The 26,915-nt window shown below is 39.0% G+C and overlaps 2 protein-coding genes across 4 annotated transcripts; both read right to left on the bottom strand.

Moving 5' to 3' along the window:
- Positions 1-56: 56 nt before the first annotated feature.
- Positions 57-10,342, bottom strand: LOC141429388 (uncharacterized). 2 transcript variants are annotated; one of them, XM_074089682.1, is made up of 5 exons: positions 10,129-10,342; positions 5,143-5,191; positions 3,636-3,866; positions 2,713-2,842; positions 57-2,006 (listed from the first exon to the last, which is right to left on the bottom strand). In XM_074089682.1, the coding sequence occupies exons 2-5, from the start codon at positions 5,182-5,184 to the stop codon at positions 1,918-1,920; spliced, it is 492 nt and encodes a 163-aa protein (XP_073945783.1). In that variant the 5' UTR covers positions 5,185-5,191; positions 10,129-10,342; the 3' UTR covers positions 57-1,917. The 2 variants fall into 2 exon arrangements, with proteins under 2 accessions (XP_073945783.1, XP_073945784.1); XM_074089683.1 differs by lacking the exon at positions 10,129-10,342 and adding an exon at positions 7,710-7,828.
- A 3,021-nt stretch (positions 10,343-13,363) lies between these two features.
- LOC141429387 (uncharacterized) lies at positions 13,364-26,085 on the bottom strand. Of its 2 annotated transcripts, none has more exons than XM_074089680.1 (5): positions 25,922-26,085; positions 19,879-19,960; positions 16,934-17,149; positions 15,636-15,771; positions 13,364-13,686 (listed from the first exon to the last, which is right to left on the bottom strand). In XM_074089680.1, exons 2-5 carry the CDS (start codon positions 19,951-19,953, stop codon positions 13,601-13,603), a joined length of 513 nt encoding a protein of 170 aa, XP_073945781.1. In that variant the 5' UTR covers positions 19,954-19,960; positions 25,922-26,085; the 3' UTR covers positions 13,364-13,600. The 2 variants fall into 2 exon arrangements, with proteins under 2 accessions (XP_073945781.1, XP_073945782.1); XM_074089681.1 differs by lacking the exon at positions 25,922-26,085 and adding an exon at positions 23,471-23,808.
- Positions 26,086-26,915: the final 830 nt, after the last annotated feature.

Raw genomic sequence — 26,915 nt, 5'->3', positions numbered from 1 at the left:
CAATATGATGCGATATAACAGTTCTATTTAGTGGCGATGGAGTGAAAAAAGCTGAAATTTTTATCACAACTTTATTAAGATACAAAAAGATAACGTACAAAACTAATCCTATTTTTTAGACTTAGGTACTAATTTGGTCGTTATACGAGTACACGAATTGAAACATTCAAGTATACTTACTAGTGTTACGTTTTTGGTCACATACGTTTGATCTAATATTATTGTACTTTTAAGGAACGAAATATGACGTGTCCCATAGCCAATAAACAATGATTAACTCTATGGGTGTTGTATGTTACCGTAAACTGCATCAACTTTGCCCTCTGGCCCCAACATTGCCTGATTCGATTTAGAGTCGATAACTAAGCACTCTTATAGGTTTTAAGTTTTTATACCTACAAGGGAATTATTATTACGGGGGGATAAACGCTTAAAAACCTAAAGGGTGCTAAGTTATCGACTCTAAATCGAATCAGGCAATGTTGGGGCCAGAGGGCAATGTTGAAGCAGTTTACGGTACTTAGTAATAAATTTGTAAAAATAAAATTAATACTCGTAGGTACTAGTTTCCTGAAAAGTATGCTACGTCCACAGAGTACATATATAACTACGTCTGAGGTGTTGTGCCATGATACGTCAGAAAATTACAGCTTACATACGTGTAATAGGTTTCATATAAGTATTTAATAAGTAGTATTAATTTTCACCTATACTTCGATGTGGTTTCTAAAATCAGATTCTTAGGGACAACAACGCGTAGGGCACGAGACGTCAGAAATCTATTACCGGCTGCACTTACTTAACAATACAATACAATGACTCTTTATTGTACACCAGAAATAGTAAACGACACAGAAAATAGGTACAGAGAAAATTACATAGTCAAAGGTTGACTGGCAGAGATCCCTGCAGGGATAAGTCTGCCTTTGTAGTTAACACTACTTTCTGTGACATTTTTGTTTTTCCTTTTTGTACAATAAAGAGTATAAACAAACAAACAAGGTGTTAAGCAATAGGCGGCATTATCGCTTAACAGCGATCTCTTCCAGGCAACCTTTTTACAGAACCTATTAGTCTTGTATTTATTTGTTCATAAGCTAGGGACAGGACATGTTTTATTAATTAATATCACTCTTCTTAGCGTCCAACTCTCCTAGAGTTGCCAACCATACTACAACATAACATAAACTAGTACCTACCTGGTACTGTGCTATATTTTGACTCTGTACTATTAATATTGTTGTCAAAATATATATGAGTACCTATGAATAAGAAAACATATCTCGGTCAGACACATTCGATTTGGGTTGGCTGTTTTTACGTGTGTACTAGTTCCATTGACAGTACTATTATAGAACTCGATTTAAGTACCTACTGTGAATGGAACTAGTGGGAACACACCGTTTTTTGTTTTACTATGCTTTATTAAATACTAAGATCTCGGATGTACTCTTGTAAAAAAGTTTTTCTTCAAAGTAGTGTATTTTCTTACGTGTACTATATTTTGTTATGTCTTCGGCTGGAAAATACTATGCCTAGTGAGTCACGTACTTTATAAAGAACAAATTAACACTACGGATAAAGGCCGAATGTGCTTTATTAAGCACATGTTGTTCATTGAACAATTAATTTTAAAAATGTTGAAATAATATACAAAATAACTAAGCTACTAAGTGGCGACCCAAGTTCTTAAGTACTACATTTGTCAGAAAATTACGACTCAGGAGGATAATGTGCCGAACAAACATTCTTGGCAACTCTAAGGACCTACTAGCTGTGCATGCACAGAGCGGGCGCACGCCTGCGGGTGCAACAGGTTAAATCCCGCGTTAGGGTTGCTCATACTATTTTTCAATAGGCGATCACTCGCTCCGTGCAAACCGCGTCAGCTAGCGTACGCCCTAAGCCTATTATGAACTACACGCAAGTGGCCCTAGCTCGGGCCCTGGCTGCCAGTATGTTTTTATACGTCACTCCTATCATCACCAGAGAGCTGAGGTAGGACCCTGAAACAAAAAACAATCGTTTAAAAGTTAATTTTCATGTTGAATAGCTTCACTACCTAAATTCAGTTGTTTTTGTGAGAAGGAGTACCAAGCACACAGTCACAAACCTTCGCATTTATAATGTTAGTAGGTATATTGAATAGCTGTGGGACGCTTTGAATTTTTACTACTAAATGTAAGTCATAAGTCCCAGCAACGTCCACCAAGGCCGGCGCAGCAGCAGCAACAGCAGAGCAACTCAAACGGCGCAAATATGCAGTTCTTGGGGAAGGCTACATTTTTGCGCCGTTTGGTGTTGAGACTGGGGTCGTGGGGACCTGGCGCGCGCGATATCGCCAAGGAGATATATCCACGCGCCTAATAGATTTTAATTTTAATTTTTGTATATAGTTCTTTTTTAAATTTAAATCTTTTTATGTTACAGTTAAATACTTGAGACGTAATTTATAGATTAAAATTATAAGCATAAAAATAGTCATACGTGGTTGGGTTAAGCTGGAAATTACGTTTCAAATTTTCCACGAGCTTGACGGTGAAGAAAAACATCGTGAAAAAACCTTCATATACATACGGCGTGTGTAAACTGTAAAGTTTTGAATCCGCTCTGGGCCCGCGTGGTTCCAAGCCCTCTCTTTATGAGCCTTTAGGAGCCTGTGCCCCGCAGGGACGTATTATAGGCCGAATGGAGTGATGATTGTGAACTTACCACAGCCCATGAGGACGTAACGACTAATCTTCGCATCGTAGGCGCGCATGTGGAAAAAAGCAGCCGTCCCGACCAGAATTGTGAGACAGAGCCCGAAGACCAGGTACCCTCTTATCTGGCCTGGCTGGCGCTGGAATACACATTTACAAAATCGGTCCACAACTGGCAGAATTATCGCGTAACAGGGTGACACTTTACCGGCCCGGATAATACCGACATGGAAATACCTACCTCATATATATAAGCTCATGTTAGTTTCTATGGGCGTGTACATGAAAAACAGGGTCGGTAGGTATTTCCATGTCGGTATTATCCGGGCCGGTCCCGGGTAACAAACATACAAAAAATACATAATAGTCGAATTGAGAACCTTCTCCTTTTTAGAAGTTGGTTAAAAATGTTTCTAAAGATTCGCTCCCTAGCCAAAATACTATGACTACCTACTCCAGCGGTGAGTAGTGAAAACAGTACTTTAAAGTTTGTTCTACTCCTCAATAGATGTCAGTAAAATTTTACTACGGCTATTCGTCACTAGATAACGCTGTAAAACAAGTACAACTACTAAACACAAGATGGCGCTAATCGTGCTGCAACTAGTCCTCAAGAGATGGCGCTGTAACACTAGTTCTGCTATTGAGCACTAGATAGTGTTTTACTACTGTGTGGTCGGTTATGCCACTATGAATAAATTCATCTCTCCAAGGAAGGAAAAATGTTTACTTGCTTTCTTTGTTTGATATAGTGCGGCACAAGACACCTTCGTATATTTTGAAAAGATCACATGGTCGAAAAGTGTCACATAATTTAGGCTATTGTGCCGCCGCACAGGACGGTAGCGTTTCGACTTTCGATAGTTTCAGATTTGCGGCGTCTAAATTCTGCGGCGTCTAACTTCGAAATTCGAAAATATTTTATGTACTTACTCTGCTAATACCATTGTAAAGCATGGCAGAGAAGATGAAGCATATCAAGGAGATGATGCCAGCAACCAAGCAGATCAGGCTTAAAGCCAACTCCCCAACGAAGGCGTTCATGTTGCTGTTGTCGCGTAGGTAGTTCGGGTTGTGGATCAAGATGTTGGTTTGCCGAACAACCCCACCTATGGCTAGTTCTCCAAATATCACGCATACAACCAGGGCACCCGCTGAGATCAACTGCGGAGAAAAACAAGAGAAGTGAGGAGTGGAATGCTTTACCAGCTTCTGTGTTCCCTGATCTCTACAAACTGGCCGTCTTCAAATCTAGGGTGAACTGACATTTATTAGGCAAGGTTGCTTCATCTTAGTACAATTGAACACAAAGAAACAACATTGACTGCAACAATCTTATTATTCAAGGATTAGTAGTTAATTTATCAAATGAAGGTACGTGTATTTTTTTTATTGAAATAAATAGCTTTAATTTTTTATTATTTTATGTGCGATGTTTTTTTTTTATTCGACTGGGTGGAAAACGAGCAAGTGGGTCTCCTGATGGTAAGAGATCACCACCGCCCATAAACATCTGCAACACCAGGGGTATTGCAGATGCGTTGCCAACCTAGAGGCCTAAGATATATACCTCAAGTGCCAGTAATTTCACCGGCTGTCTTACTCTCCACGCCGAAACGCAACAGTGCCAATGCAAGCACTGCTGCTTCACGGCAGGATTAGCGAGCAAGATGGTGGTAGCAATCCGGGCGGACCTTGCACAAGGTCCTACCACCTGCAAGCGAGGATGTGTTTTTCATTAACCAACAGAAAAGCTTCATTTACACATCCTTCCACAGCACATCTCTGGTGGAAACAGCTGAGCGGAGCGAGGCGAGGTAAATAAAGCGTTTCTATTGGTTAATGAAAAACATAGTCACTTCCTCCAAACACATCCTCGCACATCTCTGGTGGAAACGCTGCTTTACCATCAGGCGTGATTGTGGTCAAACACAAGCCTATTTCTGTGTAAAAAAAAGAAGGTAGGTAGGTACGATACGGAAGTGTACCAACGTTAGGCGCCTATATGGTAAAACCGTACGAGTAGGTATACAATGTTTATTTTTCTACTCGTGTACTTAGTCCGCGATTTATAATTTCACAAATAAATGTTAAAAATAGCGTAAAAATATTATAAATAAATTTAAAATTTAATGACGATTCTATATTGGATTTGTCAATTATGATTATGAGGCCTCTTCTCAGAATGAGAGATCGGGAACTTCACAGACACCATTAAATTGCCTCGCAGGTTTGTGCAGGTTTCCTCACGATGTTTTCCTTCACCGTAAATCTCTTTAGATACATTTCAAATGCAATTTCGCACTTGAACTTCAAAAAACTTAAAGGTGTGAGCCCGGGTTTGAACCCACGATCCTCCGCTTGCGAGGTTGCGAAGCCATAGTCTAACCACTAGGCCACCACAGCTGCATCAACCAACTGCATGACTGTATGAACTTACCGAGGTTAAAAACGCGAAGCCAAGACTTGTTGAGAGGCACATGATGGTTCTGTAACAACAAGAGGCTAGCTGAACTCGCGTTATATACGAGCGTTAGGTACATATTATTATTACGAGCAATCGTATACGCCATGTTTTTCTTGATTTCCGTTAACTTCAACAGCCGTTTCATTGATAGAAACTACCTGGTAACTGAAGTTTAGCCAAATCGTTGAAAAAAAATTTTTTTTTTCGAATTAAGTTTACAGTTATAGTTAAAGGTAATCTATCTGATTACGACTGAAGTGGTTGATTGCAGATAGTTAAAAAAATAATAGGTAAAGGTCAATCAATCAATCAATTTTTAGAAAAAATATAGCTCCATCGATACTATCGATGATTTCACCAATGTGGAGGTTGAAAAAGACACTATCGGTTGGCCGTTGTACGGTAGCTTCGGTGTTTAGTACTCGGATGAGAACCTAAAATAAACAACACAAACATAAATTTTGTTAAACTACCTACAAATATAGTTTGTTAATTTTTATAAACTTAAATAATACATTTATAAGACGGGTATGTGCTAGAGCAAGAAGGAAATTTATGTTTACGGGGCGAGGGAATCGGGGAGGGAGGAGGTCATATAAGGGAGTGGTGATTTTGGAGCAATGAAAGAACAAGTGCTCGAGGGTGCCCTCGTCCATGGATGCCACATTCACACATGGAATGGTCTCGGACCCGTATTTTGGCAACGAAGACTGGGGAGCAAACATGTCCCAAACGTAAGCGGATAATAGTGGGCGTGATATTTTTGGGGATTGTTCTGGATATGAAGAACCACGGCTTAGTGGGCAGCTCTGGTTGAAGTTTCCCATAGTGTTTAGCTACACGAAGGCGAGCAAAAGTCATTAAGTCAAGTAGTTAAAGGCCAAACTGTAATATTTACAAACACGATAAGTGACATTGACGTAACATATGGTCTATCCCTGAAATGAAGATACTAAAATGACAGTCTGAAATGACAAAAGTAAAAATAATGTGGCCAGCATAAAAGGAACAGTGCTGCTCCATGATTTCGGTTTCGTAAATAACCGATAAAATGTATATTTTACGATAGCAAAAATAACATTATAGCATACAACTCTACTTTCCATTTTGTAAATATAAATGCACTTTTACGATAAAGTGATAAAATCTAAGCAAAGGTAAAAATACAGTGTTCATCACTTAGTGCCAACGTAAAAAATAATACATAGGGGGCTACTACAAAAGTAGAAAAACGAAGTTCGTATGGCACCGTCCCTTTCACTCGCGTGTTAAATGAGATAAGCGTCAGCGGGACGGCAACATACGGGGTTCGAGTTTTGCATTTCGTAGCTAACTACGAAACCTGCTGCCCTAAGGCCAGCTGGGCTACTACAAAATTCGAAAGTCGAAGTTCGTGTCGTTCCGTCCTTCTGACACTACTATTTAGTGCGGGGGTGGGAGGGGCGTTGCGGTACGAGCTTTGATTTTCGAATTCTGGAGTAGGCCCTCAGTAACACACAACGTCATTGTTCATGTTTTTCGTGTTCAAGTGGTATTCAACCGATTTTCGATACTTTACTCGTATTGTCATCGGATGTGATCAGTGCGTTTTCTCGTGTTATTGTTGCTGTTGACGTTATTTGTTAAATTTGTTGAGATAGACTTTTTATTTGTTAATTTTGTTTGGTCGTGTTTTTGTTGAGTTTTGTTGCATTAAACATGGACTCTGAGTAGCCAAGTACTTCGTCGCATAGACGACACAGCGAAGAAATAGTTTCGCCTCGGAAAAAACGGAAACGTCAACCTCTTAGCAAAGCCGACAAGTGTATGGTTGTAAATACGTACAAATATCTATACACAGCGGCCAAAGAATGAAATTGAAACTTAAACATCAACATCTATAAAAAGTCGAAATATCTCGAAAACGGTCGCATTTTATTAGACCTAATTTACCTTTTCTAGAATGTCCTAAGTGCCCTACATTTAGTACATCACGGATCCGTTCATATCTTAATATTTTACGACATACATACATAGGTACCTACAATATCTTTCGGTGATAACCGGTTGCGGTACATCACTATTTATGAGACGCAAAAAACAGGTAACACATGAAACGTCATTTTAGTATCTCGAATTTTGGGACAGACCATAAGATAAACTCACTTTTTTTACTTTCTTGTACTAAAGATGTGTGAATTAATAATATTTTAGTTGCGGACTTCGAAAAAAATGTCATAAATAAACCTTACTGTGTTTTTGCTCGCAATTAATTATCTTAATTCTTGATTATCCTTTAAACAGTAAATGTTAGGGTAAGTACTAGTGTTTTAGAGAAATTAACTTAATTTGAATGAAATCAAAAATAACAGGTTATAAGTTTTTTATTTAACATAATGAGCATGAGTATTTTTGAGAAATATTTAATAATGGAGGAACAAACTAACTGTGAATTATTAAAACGCAAGTATCGATATAACTCACTTTTGCTGAAAAGGTTAAAGCCTAATAGCGAACGATAAAGCACTTTATCTTAAAAAAACAGTTAAGTAAATTCTTACTCTGGTTTATCTACTCCATTTTTTGTTTATAGCCCGTTGGGGCCCCAATCGATGCCCCATAATTAAAAGTCCGGAGCCAGGGTCACTAATACTGGTCACACAGCTAACAGCTAACTCGTTGTCTACAGCCGTTTCGACGAACTCTACAATGTCTCTACGAAGAACAAAGGGAGGCATTCATAAATTCGTACCTACGAACATAAACAATATCCTCATAAACAACCGGACTATACTTATAAACAGGTCAAATTTCAAAACTTACGACTTTATGGCAATTAGTTTCAATTGAAGTTTTCTTTCTGTAAGCTTTTTGTCACAAGCCTTGGTTTCAGATTCTTTTTAGTAGGTTTCTCTGTGTTGCCGCAAAAACTTAGCCACCCTTTGACCACGTGTTTAAAACATGACGTCAGTTCATAGATAACAGATAACTGTTATGTTAAGTAGACATGCCTAAGACGAGCTTTAAGTTTTAGTGGGAAGCTTTAGTGGGAAGGTTGTCTTTATCTATTTCTTTCCGTGTTTTCTACTAATCTTGATTTTTAAATGTGACCAACTTCCAGTGATCGGAATGTTTTGAATTTTGATAATGGTACAGACCAATAATTAATAATTTGATAATGGTACCAGCATTAATATGTAACACAACAAAGCGTGTCTAAATGAAGAATGACGAATCGAACCTTTACTTATCGTGAATGGGTTTGCAATGGGCCGGGCTGTGTTCCCACCCAGTCTTTAATCAGGAATGTTTCTTTTATTTTTGCACTGTTTTAATCGAGAGTTATTGTAATAATGCATCACAATATCATTATTATTGAAATTATTGTAAATATTACACTACAATCCTGGTCTGACTTGTTGAGGTTTAACTGTTTCGAAAATGGTTAAACTGATCGAGTGTTGCCATTTTGCCATATATGCTTCCGGATTGAAAGTTTCTTTGCGAACTTCCTGCTTCCACGGCGTTCGTGTCGTCATAGTGTGTTGTATGTTTTTATATGTTATAGGTTTTAAATAGTTCCCACTGAACAACAGCGTTGCGGCTTGCCGGAACACTATGCTGAGTGGGGTCCACTTTTATACTATTCGATGTTATTTTTATTTTTCCATCTAATGTATTTTTATGTGTAAATCAATGTTTCTCTCTCTCTCTCTCTCTCTCTCTCTTTTAATATCTAACTGACTTTATTTCTAGGGCTGCTTCACAATATCCAAGGAATGTCCCAAACTTAACAAACAAATGTTTTAAATGGTAGAAAACATGTGCCTAACAGATTTTTGTGTTCTCGGATCAACGACGAACATATTGAGTATTGAAACGGCATTAGAGGCCTGCTCTATTTTATCCTAGTTATGAAATGAAATGAAATGAAATATTTTATTTGTTAATAGTGGGTTGAAATCAAGGTCTTAGAGTTATAAGTTAGAACGTTAGAAGTAATAAGGTGTATTTAATAATTGTGTCTCAATACGATATTTGAGTATTTTATTTATTTTGTAAGTAAATCTAAGCTTGCCAATGCGTGTTATCGCACGGAAAGACAATTTTTAAGCTAGGTACTTTTTTTACTCAAAACAGGCAAAAAAAATCAAATTATATTTTTCTAAGGGTTTCGTATTGTGTACGGAATCTTCCAAGTTTAGGTATATTTTATACCTTAGGCTGTTACCTACACACACATTTATACACGCTTATTGTGTCAGATATTGGTGCTGGTGACTGTACCACTTCGTATTCTGTGTAGTAAAAGTAATACAATACAGTGAGTTATCCTTCATTATCTGGCTCTCCTCATCGGTTCAGCTGCTCGCCTGCAGACACCCACTTGGACGATGAACGTGCTCTAACAAGATGACCGAAATAGGTAAACTTCTAGAGCCAGGATAATGTTGATTCAAACCTGGGTACTCTTTTACATTTAAGTAATCCTCAAAGACAAGGATAGAAGAGGACTCGTCCACAATTCATTTTTAACCCCGGACCCAAAAAGAGGGGTGTTAGAAGTTTGACGCCAATGTCTGTCTATCTGTGGCATTGTAGCTCTCAAACAGATGGACCGATTTTGATGCGTTATTTTTATGTGAAAGTAAGATTCCTTGCGGTGTTTCTTACCTATGTTTCAATAAAATCGCTTCAGCCGTTTTTCAGTTATTGAACTTTCAAATTACATCGCATCTATAATATTAGTAAAATTACATTAAATTCAAAAATATGTAAGATAAATTATCTTGTTCATCAGCTGAAAATATTATTTCAGATACGATACGGGTATTCATGCGTCACTTTAGAATGTATCGATCTTATAATTTATTACTTATAAATACGACACTTTCAAGTTGCCGTCAACGAGTTTGATTAAAGTTTCGCTTCTTGTTTAAATGTTTGTGGACAAATATTGAACTAAACGATAATACTTACCAAGTTCTCTTCAGCACTGCGATTCAAACAAACATCCGTCTCCACTAATCTCCAAATATGAATGAACTACTAAAGGCACGGTATTATTATTATAATATTCAGTGTTATGGTTACGATATAGCAAAAGTACGTAAGTTCACTAGTTTATGTTCAGTAAGGGATCTACGTACCAACGCGTTCACCAATCGCGAGAGGACCCGCGCTATCGTAAGGTCAAGGCGAAGAACGATCCCTGGGCTTAGGTATACGTCCCGCTGACGCTAATATTATTTAATACAAGAGTGAAAGGGACAGTACGATATGAACTTCGATTTTCGCATTTCGTAGTAACCCCCTGTCCCTGTGGCACTTAAAATAGAGTTTCTTTTATGTAAGCTTGTTATGACGTCGCTGTCACAACTTTTTTATAAGTCTCGATTATCTAGATTGAAGAAGGAATGATCGCTGCACCCAGGGCATCGCTTAATTAATGCCTCCTGGCGGATTTATAGAAAATTAGCCGATGCATGGCTACTAACCCAAATGTATTAGGGGCATTATAACCGATTGACCTGATACGAGTGTTAATTATGATACGTTTTTGTAGATGACTTACTGGGTATATACTGTGCTAACGCTAACTCTAGGACGGCACACTCAAAGCTCTTAAGTACTTACGTCGTAGCTCGACTTCGCGGAACCCAAATCACGTGACAGAAAAGGTCCAACTGGCCAAAACATGTCAAAACTATGAATTTATTTATTAAGCGGCGATAACACTGAGCCGTTCACCTAACGCGGTCGCCGAACTTGTTTCAAACTACTTAGGCCAGAGAACGTCGACTAAAGTCGTCTTAACTACTGTGTTCTTTACACTTTTGCAGTCGCCAATGCGGTCGATACGGCGAACGACTTAGTGTAATTGCCGCTTTAAGGTCCGTTTATATCTACAGACATTAAACGTGCCCGTGCCAGACACGTGTCGTTGCAGACAAAATAATATTCTTTTATACAGTGTCTATTAACGTACTCGTATCTATATCTATCGTTATACGACCGCGCAGACACCAACAGACACGGGCCGTGCGCGGCCAGTATTCGCGCCATTCGCGGAAATAATGTTTTGTCTGTCGGTTCATGTCTGTCGTGTCCGTGGCTACCTGCCGGGCAGTGTGAAGTTCACTTCACACTGTGAACAGAGCATCGGAACCGTGCAGGCGTCTTTTGTTTCCTTTACCTACCTGTCGGAATCGCGTAGCGGTCTTTTGTTTTTTTTTTGCAATAGACAACGAAAAGCTGATAGAAATTGAGATAGAAACGCTGACGACGGTGTCTGTCAATGTCTGACACGACACGGCACGCTCAGATGTAAATAAACGGTGTCTGTCGGTGCTGCCCCGGAACGTGTCTGACATGCTCAATGTCTGTAGATATAAACGGACCTTTAGTAGCCTTTATCAGCGACTTTGCTCGCTTAAACTAAAATACTAGTCAATAGAATTAAGGGCCACTTAAGTTTCATCGAAAAAACGAAATTAAACATACCTAAGTAGTTAAGTACCTTTGTGTTCAAATACTACATTATTGACTGAAAAGTATTTGTATTATGTTAAGTATGTCGTGTTACTCGTAATACTTTAACTCATTCTTAGACTAGGAATATTATAGGTCTGTAAAGAATTATACTTATTTTCGTTTTACCAATGAAATTCATATGACCATGGAATAATTACGCAAAGGTCTGCGCAGGGGGCGACACTAGTGCAAACCGCCATGACAACGTCAGCAGGGTGCTACTACGAAACTCGAAACTCGAATTTCGTATCGTGCGGTCCCTCTGACACTTATACTATTTAATACGAGTAGCTTTGTCGCCATGACGGATCATGGTCAAAGAGTATTAGGACTATAGGTATTTATAGTCCTTTAAAAATCTTGACATATTTATTTATTAGTAACATGATATACGTCGAGAGTAACGATAGAGCTATACTCATAGTCAAAATACCACAAACGGGACTTATCACGCTATTATTACACAAGTAATATTTACCTCGACGTTTCGGCAACGTTACGGTTGCCGTGGTCACGAGTAGACGAGTAGGTCACGGCAACTGTAACGTTGCCGAAACGTCGAGGTAAATATTACTTGTGTAATAATAGCGTGATAAGTCCCGTTTGTGGTATTTTGACTATGAGTGAGAATCACGAGAGCTATACTTCCAAAAAAATAATTGAAATAATATGATATTAAGGCATCTTACGGACATTTAAGACATCTACTCAAAAAACAGTTTACGGTTTGTGCCAGTGCTGCACTCTGACGGCAGAAAATTGCAGTAATATTCCCTATTCTCGAAAATTCCACTGTGGTTGTCATTTATATTGTATGAAGAGCGTTTATAATTTTTTTTGCCTCTAATCTAAGCTTAGCAATTGAGATGTTGGGATTTCACCCGCGTATTATTTGGAATAATAGAATTGGGCGTAGCTTAGATGTATTGATATTTTCATAGTAATAAGTGTAACAACGAAACGCAACCGTAACTCAACTTCATCAACTTGTGTTATCGGTGTCCATGGGCGGCGGTGTTTGCTTTCCATCAGGTGATCTTCCTGCTCGTTTTCCCCCTACCATAAAAAGAAAAAGACAATTTAAAGGGGGGGAGGGGGTCCACAAATACTCGAAATTAAAGAATTCTGGGTTTGGGACACGCCTGGGCACATGTTAGTGTTTAAAAATTTGTAATTAAACAGGCATTTTTATTTTTATACAATCTTAATCTTAGAAAAAATTAAACAAAAATTGTTTTTTATTCGACTGGATGGAAAACGAGCAAGTGGGTCTCCTGATGGTATGAGATCACCACCGCCCATAAAAATCTGCAACACCAGGGGTATTGCAGATGCGTTGCCAACCTAGAGGTCTAAGGTAGGATACCTCAAGTGCCAGTAATTTCACCGGCTGTTTTACTCTCCACGCCGAAACACAACAGTGCAAGTGCTGCTGCTTCACGGCAGGCACGGTCCTACCACCTGCCTGAAGTAGGTATGTCTATTATTCAATACCCAATAGTACTGACAAAAGAATTGCTCCTAAAGGTCACAACATCGGAAAATACGAATGGGCACAGAAATATTAGAGATAAATAAAACTCTTCGATCACTTGTTATGTTTTTGTTGATTTTTACAGTATTGACAAGCTATTTATTGACACTCTGAATTCAAACGCAAGAATTTATTTTTCTAAAATTACCTGGACGTTTCAGTCGCAACGCAGCGGCCATGCTCACGAGTACCTAGACTACCAACACCTACTGCATTATGGCTGAAAAGTCAGGATAATGTAAGAAACTAATCGTCGCTTTTCAGTCCCGGATGTAATTATAACTACCTATGAGAGAAAATCGTGAAAGTTTAAAAAATAAACTGTTTGAGATATTTTTTCGAATTTTATTAAAAGAACTGCTTAAGCTTTGGTTGTCTCCATATTTATGGCAGTCCCCGCCGTTGTATAGCCATTGCGCTTATCTTCGTGTATGTCTCGTGTACCATCCAGAGAATGAGTCCATATATCCCTGTAAGAAGAAATTATTGTATTACTACAAATTTGGAGTTGAAATAAAAAATACAAAAAGACTCCAAAAAAACCAAGCATAATTTGATTGCTTAGTAGCGACATCTCTTGTCTGGGTGAGCGGTTGGGTCCGAAAGAGTGTGACGTCTGTCGACGCCACTAAGATGTCGGTAGTGCTGCTGCTTAAGTAGCAAAGTAGAAATAAGCAACCTGAGTGAGATATGTATGCATAGGAAAAATTCGTGTCTAGATTCCTGTCCAGCAGTGGTGTAGGGGTTATAGCACGCAGCACGGAATGCTGAGGACCTGGGTTCGATTCCCAGTGCTGGTCCCTTTTTCTGGTTTTTCTGTGCATCCATGTCTCAGTTTGTATTTTCGATATGGTTTCACGGGATACCCGTAAAAGTAACAAATTTGGAGTTGAAATAAAAAATACAAAAAGACTCCAAAAAACGAATCATATCTTTTACTAGCCGTTACCCGCGCCTTCGTCCGCGCAGAATTCGTTTATCGCTATCCCGCGGGAACTGTGCAATTTTCCGGGATAAAAACTATCATATGTCCTTCTCTGGGACTCAAACCATGTGTACTTATACCGAATTTAATCTAAATCGGTTCAGTGCTTTAGACGTGATGAAGTAACAAACAGACTTACAAACTTTCTCATTTATAATATTAACAATGCTTAATGAAAAATGGGAAACAAGTTTTGTTCGTGACTACAGGTATATGCTGTTTCAAAAATACCCGAGCGGAAAGGGGGTTAAACGGTGCCTTATAAAGAGTCCATTTACAATAGGTACATATTTGAAAACCGTAGTATCTCCGTATGACACACCACAAAAAAAAAACTTTTTTTCTTTGAGATGCAAACCCTATTAGGTACCTAAAGTATAATTAAAGAGTAAACTACGCTAATGTTTATGTATTATGTATATTACAAGCTTTTATTTCGTTTCACCTGTCTCGTTCTCTGTCTGTCTGTCTGTTATCAAATCTTGCAAGTTAAATTTGACCAACTTCCAATAAATTTGGAACACTTATGAAAATCGCGTGACAATACAATAATTTAGTAGTGACATCCTGGTAGTCCAGCCAGGGTCGTCTCCGCAGGACAGAACTCTTCAACGTTTAATAGCATCGACTTGAAATTTGGTATTCAAATATAGTTTGGGTGATAATGCAAGTACAGTCAACAAATAGTACAGTCAGCAAAAAAGCTTGTATTAAAAATGAAATTTTAATGGTTAGGTTATTTTTACTTAATATCCGCGGAAGCGGAACTTAATGAGACTTAAAATAGGTATTACCCCCATGTTAAATATCTATGCTAACTCCGGTTGTACTTATTACATAACAGCTTACTACGGTTGACAATATTTTTTGTTTTAATAGTTACTACTCATTGGATTCCGTGAGATGGCCATCGAAACAGAGGCAGACCGAAGAGATGGCGCATGCCAAGTAGAGTGGCAGGAGCATGCTCACGATAGCGAATGGCGGAATAAAGGTCACAGCTCATTAGAGCCACCCGGCACCGAACCAGCACCGCCTCGACTTTTGGCGTCCACTCGTTGTCGACAGGTGGCCCACGGTTGGACGCCGCGTTGACAACGAGTGGATTTCGCGTGGTCCACGAATTTCCTAGTAGCCACTATGGCGGCGAGCAGCGGGCTGTCACCGAGTGGTCCACTCGCCGTCCTGGCGTGGCAACCCCGCGAGTGTGGCGATCCGGTGACGCTACGGAGTTGATGTAGTGAGCGCATACCCATACAAATCCATATGAAGAATACTAACCGCTCGAGGCCAGGCGGTGCTGGTCGGGTGCCGGCCGGGTGGCTCTAATGAGCTGTGACCTTAATGGGTAGGCCTTTGTTCAGCACTGATACACTTTAATAGGCTAAATAAAAAAAAACATGTTATTTTTCATTTCAGTTTTATTACACTTACCACATGCAATAAGCACATAGACACCGGGGTAGGGATTATCGTTGTTTAGTGCCACGTGACTGATGGCGGCGAACACCGCAAGCAACATGACGAAAACTCCATAGATGAAATAAGCCTTCACAATTCCTGGCTTACGCTGGAATACAAAAATATAATTATATATCTGTTGCCCGTGACTTTGTCTACAAATAATGAGAGACAACCCGCTAGAACTATGTAATTTTAAGCAGCAGAGCAGGCCCAAACTATTAAGTGTCGCAAATACGCATTTCTTTCGAACAACTACATATTTGCGGCACTTGCAATAGAAACTTTGGGCCCATGGTCGTCCGACACAAAAAGTTTGTAAAAGAAGTGTCGGACAAGCTCTTCGGCGTCTCAGGCGACCATAGGGCTGGTACCTTCTTTGCCCAGCGCCTAAGTTTGGCGGTGCAGAGGGGCAATGCGGCCTCCGTCCTGGGGACGATGCCCCAAGTGGGCAATCTCCAGGGAATTTTTTATTTGTAATTTTTAGTTTTGTAAAATTTTGGTTTGTTTAGTTATTTTGATTTTATAAAAATACATCCTTTCCTTTTTGATAATCTTTATTATACGTTCGTGTGCCTCTAAAATCCCTTTTCATTTAATCATCGAAGCCTCAGGAGCGCACCTACACGCCTATTTTGCGTGATTGGCTGTAGGCACAACAGGGCTACTACGAAACTCGAAGTTCGTGTCGTGCGGTCCCTCTGACACTCATACTATTTAATACTAGCGAGAGGGACGGTACGATACGAACTTCGAGTTTCGTAGTAGCCCTGCTGTTCATGCCAGCATTGCTGGAGGAAGCCTAGCAGACCCCTCACGTTGCCGACGACTTCTCAGGATGTCGCCATAATGGAAGTCGGAATAACTCCGGTGTTACACTGAATCGTTCACCTAACACGGTCGCCGAACTTGTTCGAACGAACGTCGTCTTTACATTAGTCTGTCCGTCTCGCCGAATACGGCTGACTACCGTGTTCTTCACACTTTTGGGGTTGACGTACTTTTTATGAGCTGTCAAAACACAATTCTCCCATAGAGTTTTAATGGAAATAGCAACTTTAGACGTCACTTGTTTGCACACTCAATCAACTAACTATTTATTTGTTTTAACGCATTAAAAAAAAATTGCAGTTAATCGAAAATAAATCTGGTTTTCAGTGCTAAAATAAAGCGTTTTTTTACTGGAGTCGTGTCTTCGAATTATTTTTTAATGGTGTCAACATCCCTATTGCCGCTTTATACTATTGAAGTTATATTATAGAGGTACTAACCTTACGAATGCCTTTGCATAACAAAACGGAGAAGACGTATGCTATCAAAAACGGTATGCCCAGGATGACGTAGGCGACACTCACAGCCATGTTTATTAATCCCTGGAAAACTCTGGCTGAATCGCTGTTAGTCAATGGATCATAGTAAGCATCACTGCCGACGAGGAATAGCACTTCTGCTATGAGTAATGCTAGTAGCACAAGGAGATTTGCAATCTGTAAATTATAAAATAATTAAACTTGCACCAACTATTTCAAGAACCTTTATAGTGAGTGATACCTCAAAAATATTAAACACCAAAATGGAGCTCTCCGCAATATGAAGTTCGAAAAAAGCTCTGGAACCGATGGAGTCAGCACAGAATGCTTAATTCTTGGTAAGCGCATCCTGTTATCACACATAACAAATCTCTTTAATAGCATATTACAGACAGGACAAATTCCAAAACTTATGTGTCATTCAAACCATACTACTCCATAAAAAGGGCGACAAGAACGACATTATCAACCACCGTCCCATCAGCCTGGTCTCGTACATATACAAAACGTTTTTAAAAGTAATGAGTCCCGTATTGTACCTCAGCTCGACAGTCACCAACCTGCCGAACAAGCTGGTTTCCGCCCTGGCTTTTCCACCACTGATCATCTCCATACGTTAAACCAAATTATAGAAAAATGACAAGAGTTCAATTACCAGTTATATACTTAGAATTTGTGGATTATTCTAAGGCGTTTAATAGTATTACGCACTCGTCTATTATCAACGCACTCCATCTTCAGAATATCGAACCCACCTAATAATAGCACAGCAGACATAAAACTTGTTAATGTTAGTAACATTCAGTGTGGTATACGGTATATGCTTTATAATAATATTTGGAACATTATAGACGGATTGCTCTGGCAACTATACTGATGTATATTTTGACCGTGGAACACCGGTACTTTTCTCTCTCTTCCGTTTACCTCTCCGTTGATCTGTCTGCGCTTTTACATTGTCTCTCTTATATTATATATTAGTATTAGTTTGTAGTAACAGTAAATGTTATTTGAACATTTGTTTATGTGCCACGGCTCTTAACGTGTATTTGCTGAAATATAGTACAGTTGAAGTGTCAAGATTGTTTCCTTTATATCCTGCTGAACACGCCACCAATATCCACTGTGATCCACGGCGGCCTTGCCTGGCCTCTGAACCACTCTGAACAAAACACCAATCATCCGGACAGCCGTTTAAAATTGAGAAGGGATGACTCCAACAACAACAACAACAGGGACAACAACAGGGAGACCCGCTCTCTCCTACACTATTTACGAGCACATTAGAACAAGTATTCCGAAGCCTAACAGCCTCGTGGGAGTCCAACCAAAGGCATTGTACCTAGTCGGTGCCAGAAGATTAACAAATCTTCGATTTGCCGACTTTTCTCCTCTTCTGCACTCGAACTTGAGACAATGTTAAAAGATCTAAGCTCTGCAAGGCTTCAGGTTGGTTTAAAAATGAATCGGTCAAAGACCAAGGTAATGACCAACAGCACGAGACGTAAGGTCGAGGTAGACGGGCGTCTATACAATATGTCGACGAGTATTTGTATTTGGGCCAATTAGTATCTTTCAACCATAGGCAGGACAAAGAAGTCGAAAGACGGATCAAAAATGCGTGGAAGACCAATAGGTCTATGAAGGAGCTGTTGAAAGGTGACATTCCTTTAGCCCTGAAGCGAAGACTTGTCGATGTACTCGTATATATACTGCCTGTCCTAACTTACGGTGCCCAAACATAGTCACTTACAGAGTCACAGAAAACCAAACTGAAGGTTTGTCAAAGACCTATGGAGCTGAGCATGCTTGGAGTGGAAAGGATTGACCGAATCCGGAACACGGTGCTGCGGACTGCTGCGTTCTAAAACACTCATTGTCGATGTCGATGGTGCAAAGGCTGCCAGGTTGAAGTGGAACTGGGCCGGCCACGTCAGCCGAATGCATCCACTGCGGTGGGCTAAAAATGCCACTGAATGGATGCCACAAGACGGATGTCGACGATGGAGTAGGCCCAAACGGCGGGTTCGGGACGACCTGGACATATTTCTCGACTACTGGCCTCAGACTGCTTTGGATGGGGAGAAATGGAGGACATAGGGGGAGGCCTTTGCCCAGCAGTGAGACATCAATCCAGGCTAGATAATAGAGAGAGAGAGAGAGAGAGAGAGAGATTTATTTACACATATTCGATACACAGAAAAAACACGTTAGGATGAAATAATAATTTTAAAAAAAACATCGAATAGTATAAATTGGGACCCACTCAGCATAATGTTGCGGCAAGCCACAACGCTGTTTTTCAGTGGGACCCAATAAAACCAACAATGGCTCTAAATATTAGTATTGTGTATGAAATAAAATCAGTCTTTGATCAACTTCCTATCCTACAAACAAACAAACAAACAAACAAAAAAATATTTTAAATTCAAGTGGTTACATACATTACATTACATAGAATAATTGTAATTGTACTTATTGTACATACTAATGTCTAATTTTGACAAATTGATGCGTCTTTGTGGATGGCACTAGGTGTAGGTACCTGTGCGCAGTCGTGTGACTAATCGTCGTGATCTTGAGCTCTCGGGCTGGTTAGGGCGCCACCACTGTGCGTACAACTTTGTCAGTTAAAAAATATAGTTAGAAATAATCATTTTGCGCGCATAATTGAACGAAATTATTGTTTCGTTTTTTAATCTTTGCTAATACCGAAATTACCGAAAATCCCGGTTTTGATTAATTTTCTCCCAGTATTTTAAAGTTAATTTTTCTGCCCGGTTTTTCTGGTATTTTCGAGAGTCGGGATCCCGGTTTGCGGCAACACAGACTGGTTGAATACTTTCGTCGTAAGGCATTGAGGAATTTTGGACGAAAAGACGATTCTTTTTGATCAATCTACTTACTGCACTCAAAATCGCGAACACTAGACATCCATTTTCAACGGGGATGCAAAACAAGCACTTTCCTTTGTAGCACATGGTGTATCTGTAATAATAAGCAACCATCTAATAATAGTACATTACTGTAGAGGCCGGGAAGTAGGATGTTGCCGTGCCGGCTATAAGCAGATATAGACGGATAGGGATGCGAGGCCGGCAACCCCACGTTCCGGCCGAGGCTTGTATAGTGCTTTTCTCAAACATGACATGAAATAAAATATAAATAAAAACCGGCCAAGAGCTTGTCGGACACGCCCAAAATAAGGTTACGTAGCCATTATGAAAAAATTAAGTAATAGTTTTCAAGGGATTTCGTATTTTATACGGAATCTTGCAAATTTAGGTATATTTTATACCTTAGGCTGCTATTTACTCTTAAACTACTAATAATTCTCAAGCAAACTTAGCCGTTATAGTTTTCCTTGAAAGTTTGATATACTTACTAACATCCTGATTTTTTTTAATTTTCCTCCCACCGGTTTTGTTTTTAAAGCGGGGGGACGCTCGATTTTCATGAAAATTTGCACTTTAAAGTTGAATATTTCGCAAACAAATCACTGAATCGAAAAATTGTCTTAGCAAACCCCTAATAGCTTTAAAAGACACATACCCATAGATACTCCACACAATAGGGTTGAATAAGAAAAAAAAATCACCCCCACTTTACGTCTACGGAAGGTACTCTAAAAAAATTTTTTTTAGAATTTTTTATTATACCATTTTGTCGGCATAGTTTACATATATATTCGTGCAAAATTACAGCTTTTTAGCATTGATAGTCCCTGAGCAAAGCCGCGGACGGACAGACAGACAGACATGGCCAAAACTATAAGGGTTCCGTTTTTGCCATTTTGGCTCCGGAACCCTAAGAACGAAAAATCAAGCTGGCGGGATGCTAGTCTGGTCGCCCTGTTGTGTGTGGTGTAGCGCTGGCTGCTGGCGCGGCGGTTGCGAGTACTGTTCGGCGTAGGCCGTGTCGCAGAGCGCGCGTTGAAACAAAAGACAGTCGCATTGCCGGCCAGCGGCCGAAAAAGTTGTATGAAATCTCTTTGCAGGCCGCTAAGTGACCGCGCGCCGGCAGCCGAGCCGCAGCGCCTGCAGCGAACTAACTACTCGGCCTATATTTGTAACACAACGTCAATTAATATTTCATGTCATGTTTGGGAAAAGGAACTTTTAATCAATATTGTGTCTTTTCCTATACTGTGATTTGAGTGGAGTGGGAAAACAAAATGGGAATGGGAAAACAAAAAACTCTCACTACCTATAGTCCATTCCTGAGGTCCATTCAGTAGTACCTACTTAATTTCCACAAACGTAAACCGCTCGGAATAAAACTGCTGTGTTATTTTTTTACAAGCTTTCCACGTTCGTATGTAACAAGTAAGTTCATTGTGTGGGATTTAAAACGTAAAATAAAAAATCGGCCAAGAGCGTGTCGAACACGCCCAAGATAGGGTTCCGTAACCGTTACGAAAAAATCAAGTAACATTTTTGTAAGAATTTCTCATTTTGTACTCTTTAGTTTAGGTAATAATACATTACTGCAGAGGCCGGGAAAGAAAAGCTTGCAGGCCGAGTATGTATAGGCTGGATAGGTATACGAGGCGGGCATGTTCTTTCACGCCGAGGCTTGTATAGTGCTTCTCTCAAACATGCACTAAAAGAAATAAAAACTCCTAGAAATCAATGTTTTATTCGTAAGACAACTAAAATTGTACCAGACTCAAATTATAACTGCCAGCTATATAAGTGTTTATTTCATTCTAACATGATTTTTTAAAACGTTAAAATAATCGCAATAAAATCAAATTGCTATAAAACATGTATATATAACTGACTGCAACAATAAAAAAATCACGTTTCTAAACGAAACTTTTGAAATAACAATGGAACTTACTAGCAAAATGGCTACAGCCCAAGTCCAGTCAATCAAAAAAAAAGACAATGGCACTTGTCAATTTTTTTATTGTGTTTGCTGTTCGGCTTTTAGGGCCATTAAGTATACACGAACTGCAACCCATTTAATCAGTAACATTAATACTTTATTATGTAAATTAAATTGTAATTTGACGTTTTACGCGTTTTACGCACGTGGGTAATATTTATATATTTACATATAGGATATTCATAGTCCTGTGATTTTTTTCAGTAACATAATAAATGAACCATAGAAATTCAGATTATTAATTTCAAGTCATGTATAATGGGCTAATGGCCTTTATCGTGGATATTTGACGTTTTGCGTTGAAATAAAAGACTGTTGTCTTGCAGCCCCAGGCCTGCAACAGAATATTTTGAAGCCTGTTTTATGGAACACAACATTTAAACATTACATACCTAGCATGTTTGAGAAAAATAATATTTTATATCTAAAGGCTGCTATTTACTCATAAAACTACTAATAATTCTCAAGCTAACTTAGCCATAATAGTTTTCCTTGTAAATTTAATATACGTACCTACTTACAACGACTATCATGTTTTTTTTAATTTTTCGCTCGATTTTAATGTAAATTTGCACTTTTAAGTTGAATACTTTTTGAAATTTTGTATTAGTGTAATTCTCTGAATTGAACTATATTGTATTGCATGGAATTCTTTAAAGCAATAAATGACTGAATACTGAATACTGAATATTTCGCAAAAAAATCACTAAATCGAAAAATCATCTTTGCAACCCCCCAATGATTTTAAAAGAACTATCCAACTATACACCACACTATATAGGGTAAAATGAAAAAAAAAACACCCCCACTTTACGTCTATGGGAGGTAGGTACCCTAAAAAAAATTTATATCATTTTGTCGGCATGGTTGCTATATTATATCCGTGCCAAATTACAGCTTTCTAGCACTGATAGTCTCTGAAACTATAAGAGTTCCGTTTTTGCAATTTTGGCTTCGGAACCCTAAAAAGGGAGACACCTCATCATCATCATCATCCCAGTCTATAAACGTCCCACTGCTGGGCACAGGCCTCCTCTCAGAACAAGAGGGCTTGGGCCATAGTTCCCACGCGGGCCCAGTGCGGATTGGGAACTTGACACGCACCATTGAATTGCTTCGCAGGTTTGTGAAGGTTTCCTGACGATGTTTTCCTTCACCGCAAAGCTCGTGATAAATTTCAAATGTAATTCATCATCATCATCATCATCATCAGCCCGAAGACGTCCACTGCTGGACAAAGGCCTCCCCCTTAGAACGCCACAATGAACGACAACTTGCCACTTGCATCCACCGGTTTCCCGCTACTCTCACGATGTCGTCAGTCCACCTGGTGGGAGGCCTGCCAACGCTTCGGTGGGGATGGTTCAAATGTAATTCCGCACATGAATATCGAAAAACTCAGAGGTGCGAGCCGGGGTTTGAACCCACGACCCTCTGCTTGAGAGGCGATAGGTCAAACCACTAGGCCACCTCATTCTAGAAAAAATATTAGGTAAACGCCCTATTTTAGTCACAAAGTCATATTATTTAGTGCAATGATACCTATATATTCTATACCATTGTTATTAATATTATACCTAAAGGAGACAAATATAATCCTGTACTTACCTATCTACCGAGAGTTTCCTGTAGTTATAAGGAAAAATAAATATACTTAGGTACTATTTAATCCTGTCATTATTCGTGTCCCCGCAGTTTTAGTTTATGTATCACAAAGGGTTGTAGTTTTAGTTTGTGTTTGTTTGTGTAGCACCAGCATTAATATCTGCCGTAGCGGAGCGTGCAAAAATATCTGACACGTCCTTCCGGCCCTAGAAGAGAGAGAGAGAGGGAGTATAGAGTCGTATCAGATATTTATGCACGCTTGTGTGTCAGATACTGGTGCCGGTGACTGTGCGATATATTTGAGAATGCAAGAATGCTGAAAAAAAAAACGGAAAAGCAATAAATAATAAACCTTTTTTTATTTAACCTTAACCTAGCTCACTATCGTTTGAAGTCGGTGCCTCAGCACGAGCCAGGAGGAGTGATTAGAATTCCATCAGGTAGACGACTATAGATTCACTCCTGATGGCTAGTGCCGAGGCACCAACTTCGAACTAGTACCTAGGTTAAGGTTAAATAAGAAAAAGGTTTGTTATTTTTTGCTTTTCCGTTCTTTCACCGGTTTTTTTTTTGTTAAAAAGTTTTTATTTTATATTTTTCCCCCCTTGGGGTATTTTTTATATAACACCAAATTCAAGGTATACCTACCCTATCCAATAAAAAAAGTATTATCAAAATCGGACTACTCTAAGTTATGCCTGGTAATACATTACAATCAGTGACTGAAAGAAAAATCAATCATCCCCTGTTTTCCTACCCTTATTTATTTGCCAAATTTATATGGGACCACCCTCGGGGTATACGCTTCCTAGCAAACATTTTAAGTGTTTTTTTTTTTCCTAGGCTGAAGAATATATCACTAATTTACTTAAGTAAAAATTACATCAAATGCACCAATTATTTTCATTTATTGTACATTTTTACTACCGAGTCAAAAATAGCGATATTAAAACGTAAATTTACTTCATCGATAAACCATAAAGTAGGAAACTTAATGTTTGGGAATACGGCGAAATATTAGATAAAATTACTTCGAAACTCGACCAATAGTTCACATACTCTTTAATATGCATATTAAATGTAAGTATTTGCGACGTAATTATTTCTACTGAGACCTATAAAGTCGTCGATTTACGTCACTTTTGCTACCAATTTTTGGGTACTTAAATATTACTTTCAATAGATACCTAATTTCACCCAGAAAGTTAAAAACACTTACTTATAATACATCAACGATATCATAAGGTTTAATACCTAGTCAAAATTTGTCGTTTGGCCAAGAGGTTAGAGAACCTGACTACGAAGCTTGAAGTTCCGGGTTCGATTCCCGGCCGGGGCAGATATTTGTATGAATAATACGAATGTTTGTCTCGATCTATCTAAGTATGTTTATCCGTTGCCTAGTATCCATAGTACAAGCTTTGCTTAGTTTGGGACTAGGTTAATTGGTGTCAAGTGTCCCATGATATTCGTTATTTGTTATAAAATAACTCAAAAAAAATACTAATAAGTCGAAGGTGGCGACGAGGGATGGGGGCGATGGGGGCAGTGGGGGCGACTTCAGGTCAAGTTTTTTTTTGTCACGAGTAATTTAGTGTCTGATGTACAATGGCCAAAGATAAAAAATACAAACTTTCAAGCAGTAGGAAGTGTTAAACTAAAGTGAACTTCGTTCTCCTACCACGTCGACAGACAAAGGGTTATGTCGAGTCCTCCTCTTCGAGACTGCAATGGGCGGCCACTATTTTGTGAAATTGTATACGTTTCCAAGTACGCATAGTTAAAAATATCACCACAAAACAGTAATCACTTAAATAAATTTTAAAATCTTAAACATGTCGGAGTATAGCCATAAACCACGCTACAAAACGCAAGTAACACTTAAGCACAGTGTAACTTAAGTGTTGCTTTGGCAGTCTCGGTGTAGAGCAGTGAGCACAAGAGCGGGCTGGAGACAAACGCTTCCCGCCCGACTACCTCACATTTAGTAATGTCCATTAAGATAATTTCAAATGGTTTCCAAAATTCTAAGATAAACTGAGGCCTGTCCGAGTTTAGATCTGCAAGAAAAATCATGCAAGTCGCATTACATTGCGGCCCTCGATTGGCCACTGCAAACTCGTTGGCTTTAAGGCCTTGCAATGTAACGCAACTAGCACTATTTTTCTTGCAGATCTAAGCCGGGCTTTAAAGGTTGCAGAACAAAAAAAAGATAACGTCATAACTTCTCTCCTTTTTGTTTTTTGTCACATTGATGAGTATGGCCTAAAAACCAAACGTTCCGATTTTAATACTTTTAACACTATTTACTTGTAGCATTTTTGGCGTATCTACCGCTAGCACTATTGCCGATCCACGATCTACATTTGAGAACTTTTCGGCCCCAACGGCCATCTGTTCCGTGCTATTTAAGGCTTCTTTATGCTAGATATATTTAATTAATAAATTACTTACCAAACTTGGTTGCGGTCAAAATATTACTTGTAATGTAATCGAAGCAGGCGCCCGTTGCCGCTGCTCTTTTCGAAATGATACTTAGTACTTAGTTCATCTATAAATTTTCCTTTACAAATCCCATACAATTACGTTTTGGGACTTAGTCACACATACCTACTAGCTTTTCGATATTTGACGGACGATCATAATATAATTAGATATAATGATATAATAGACATAATAGACTAGGTACGTTCAGTACTTGGCCACAAAGATTGCACATCGGTCTTTGGAAAAAGACTCGGCTAATTTCGGCTTCGTAGAGCGTTGTCACACACTACTTATGTGGCGTGTGTCAGTCATTGCCGTTGTACAGATGCAATAGAGTACGGACTGTACGGACGCATTTAGATGAAAATACAGTGTAGGTAGTCCGTTTAGTACGTCGCATTTAACAACCAACCGTTTTTAGCGACGTAAGTAGATATAGGCATATTATGTTTGGTTTTAGTATAAGCCACTATCTGTTCGTTTAGTACGGCGTCCGGTTATTATAGTACGACGTAATATCACCGGTCCCTTGGCCGTCGTTATAACCGGATTCTAATATAATAAAGAGTCGTTGAAACCCCCAAAACTTCAAATTATTGTACGAAGGCATCTTTAGGAAAAATAGGGAACTATCCTTTTTCTAGTAGTTGTAACAGCTCTCTATAGATATCCGAAGTTTACATATCATTAATTTGACGTCAACTAATTAAGTCCATAAAGGTGTAGTATTCGCAATACAGCATGCAATTGTCCAGACATTGTTATGACTAAAAGTATAAAGTACTTAGGTGTAATAATAGATGATAGGTACACCCTCATTTAGGCACATATCGAGGCCTTAAATAGCAAAATTCATAAACTAATTTATACTATTTTTATATTTAAAAAAATACGCATACCTACCTATGCGTGGATTATGCGATTCTACCACTGTCAAAAAAGTTTACTTTGCTCTGTGTGA

This window comes from Choristoneura fumiferana, chromosome 7, assembly GCF_025370935.1.
Source record: "Choristoneura fumiferana chromosome 7, NRCan_CFum_1, whole genome shotgun sequence".
Classification (NCBI taxonomy): domain Eukaryota; kingdom Metazoa; phylum Arthropoda; class Insecta; order Lepidoptera; family Tortricidae; genus Choristoneura; species Choristoneura fumiferana.
This window is presented reverse-complemented; position numbering and strand designations above follow the sequence as displayed.

Coding starts and splice junctions, on each gene's coding strand:
- LOC141429388 (XM_074089682.1), bottom strand. CDS start 5,184: ATGTGCCTCTCAACAAGTCTTGGCTTCGCGTTTTTAACCTCG. Junction 3,867..5,142: donor GCTTCGCGTTTTTAACCTCG/GTAAGTTCATAC, acceptor TTTTCTCCGCAG/TTGATCTCAGCGGGTGCCCT. Junction 2,007..2,712: donor TTACGTCCTCATGGGCTGTG/GTAAGTTCACAA, acceptor TTTTTGTTTCAG/GGTCCTACCTCAGCTCTCTG.
- LOC141429387 (XM_074089680.1), bottom strand. CDS start 19,953: ATGTGCTACAAAGGAAAGTGCTTGTTTTGCATCCCCGTTGAAAATGGA. Junction 17,150..19,878: donor TGTTCGCGATTTTGAGTGCA/GTAAGTAGATTG, acceptor TATAATTTACAG/ATTGCAAATCTCCTTGTGCT. Junction 13,687..15,635: donor CTATGTGCTTATTGCATGTG/GTAAGTGTAATA, acceptor TTCTTCTTACAG/GGATATATGGACTCATTCTC.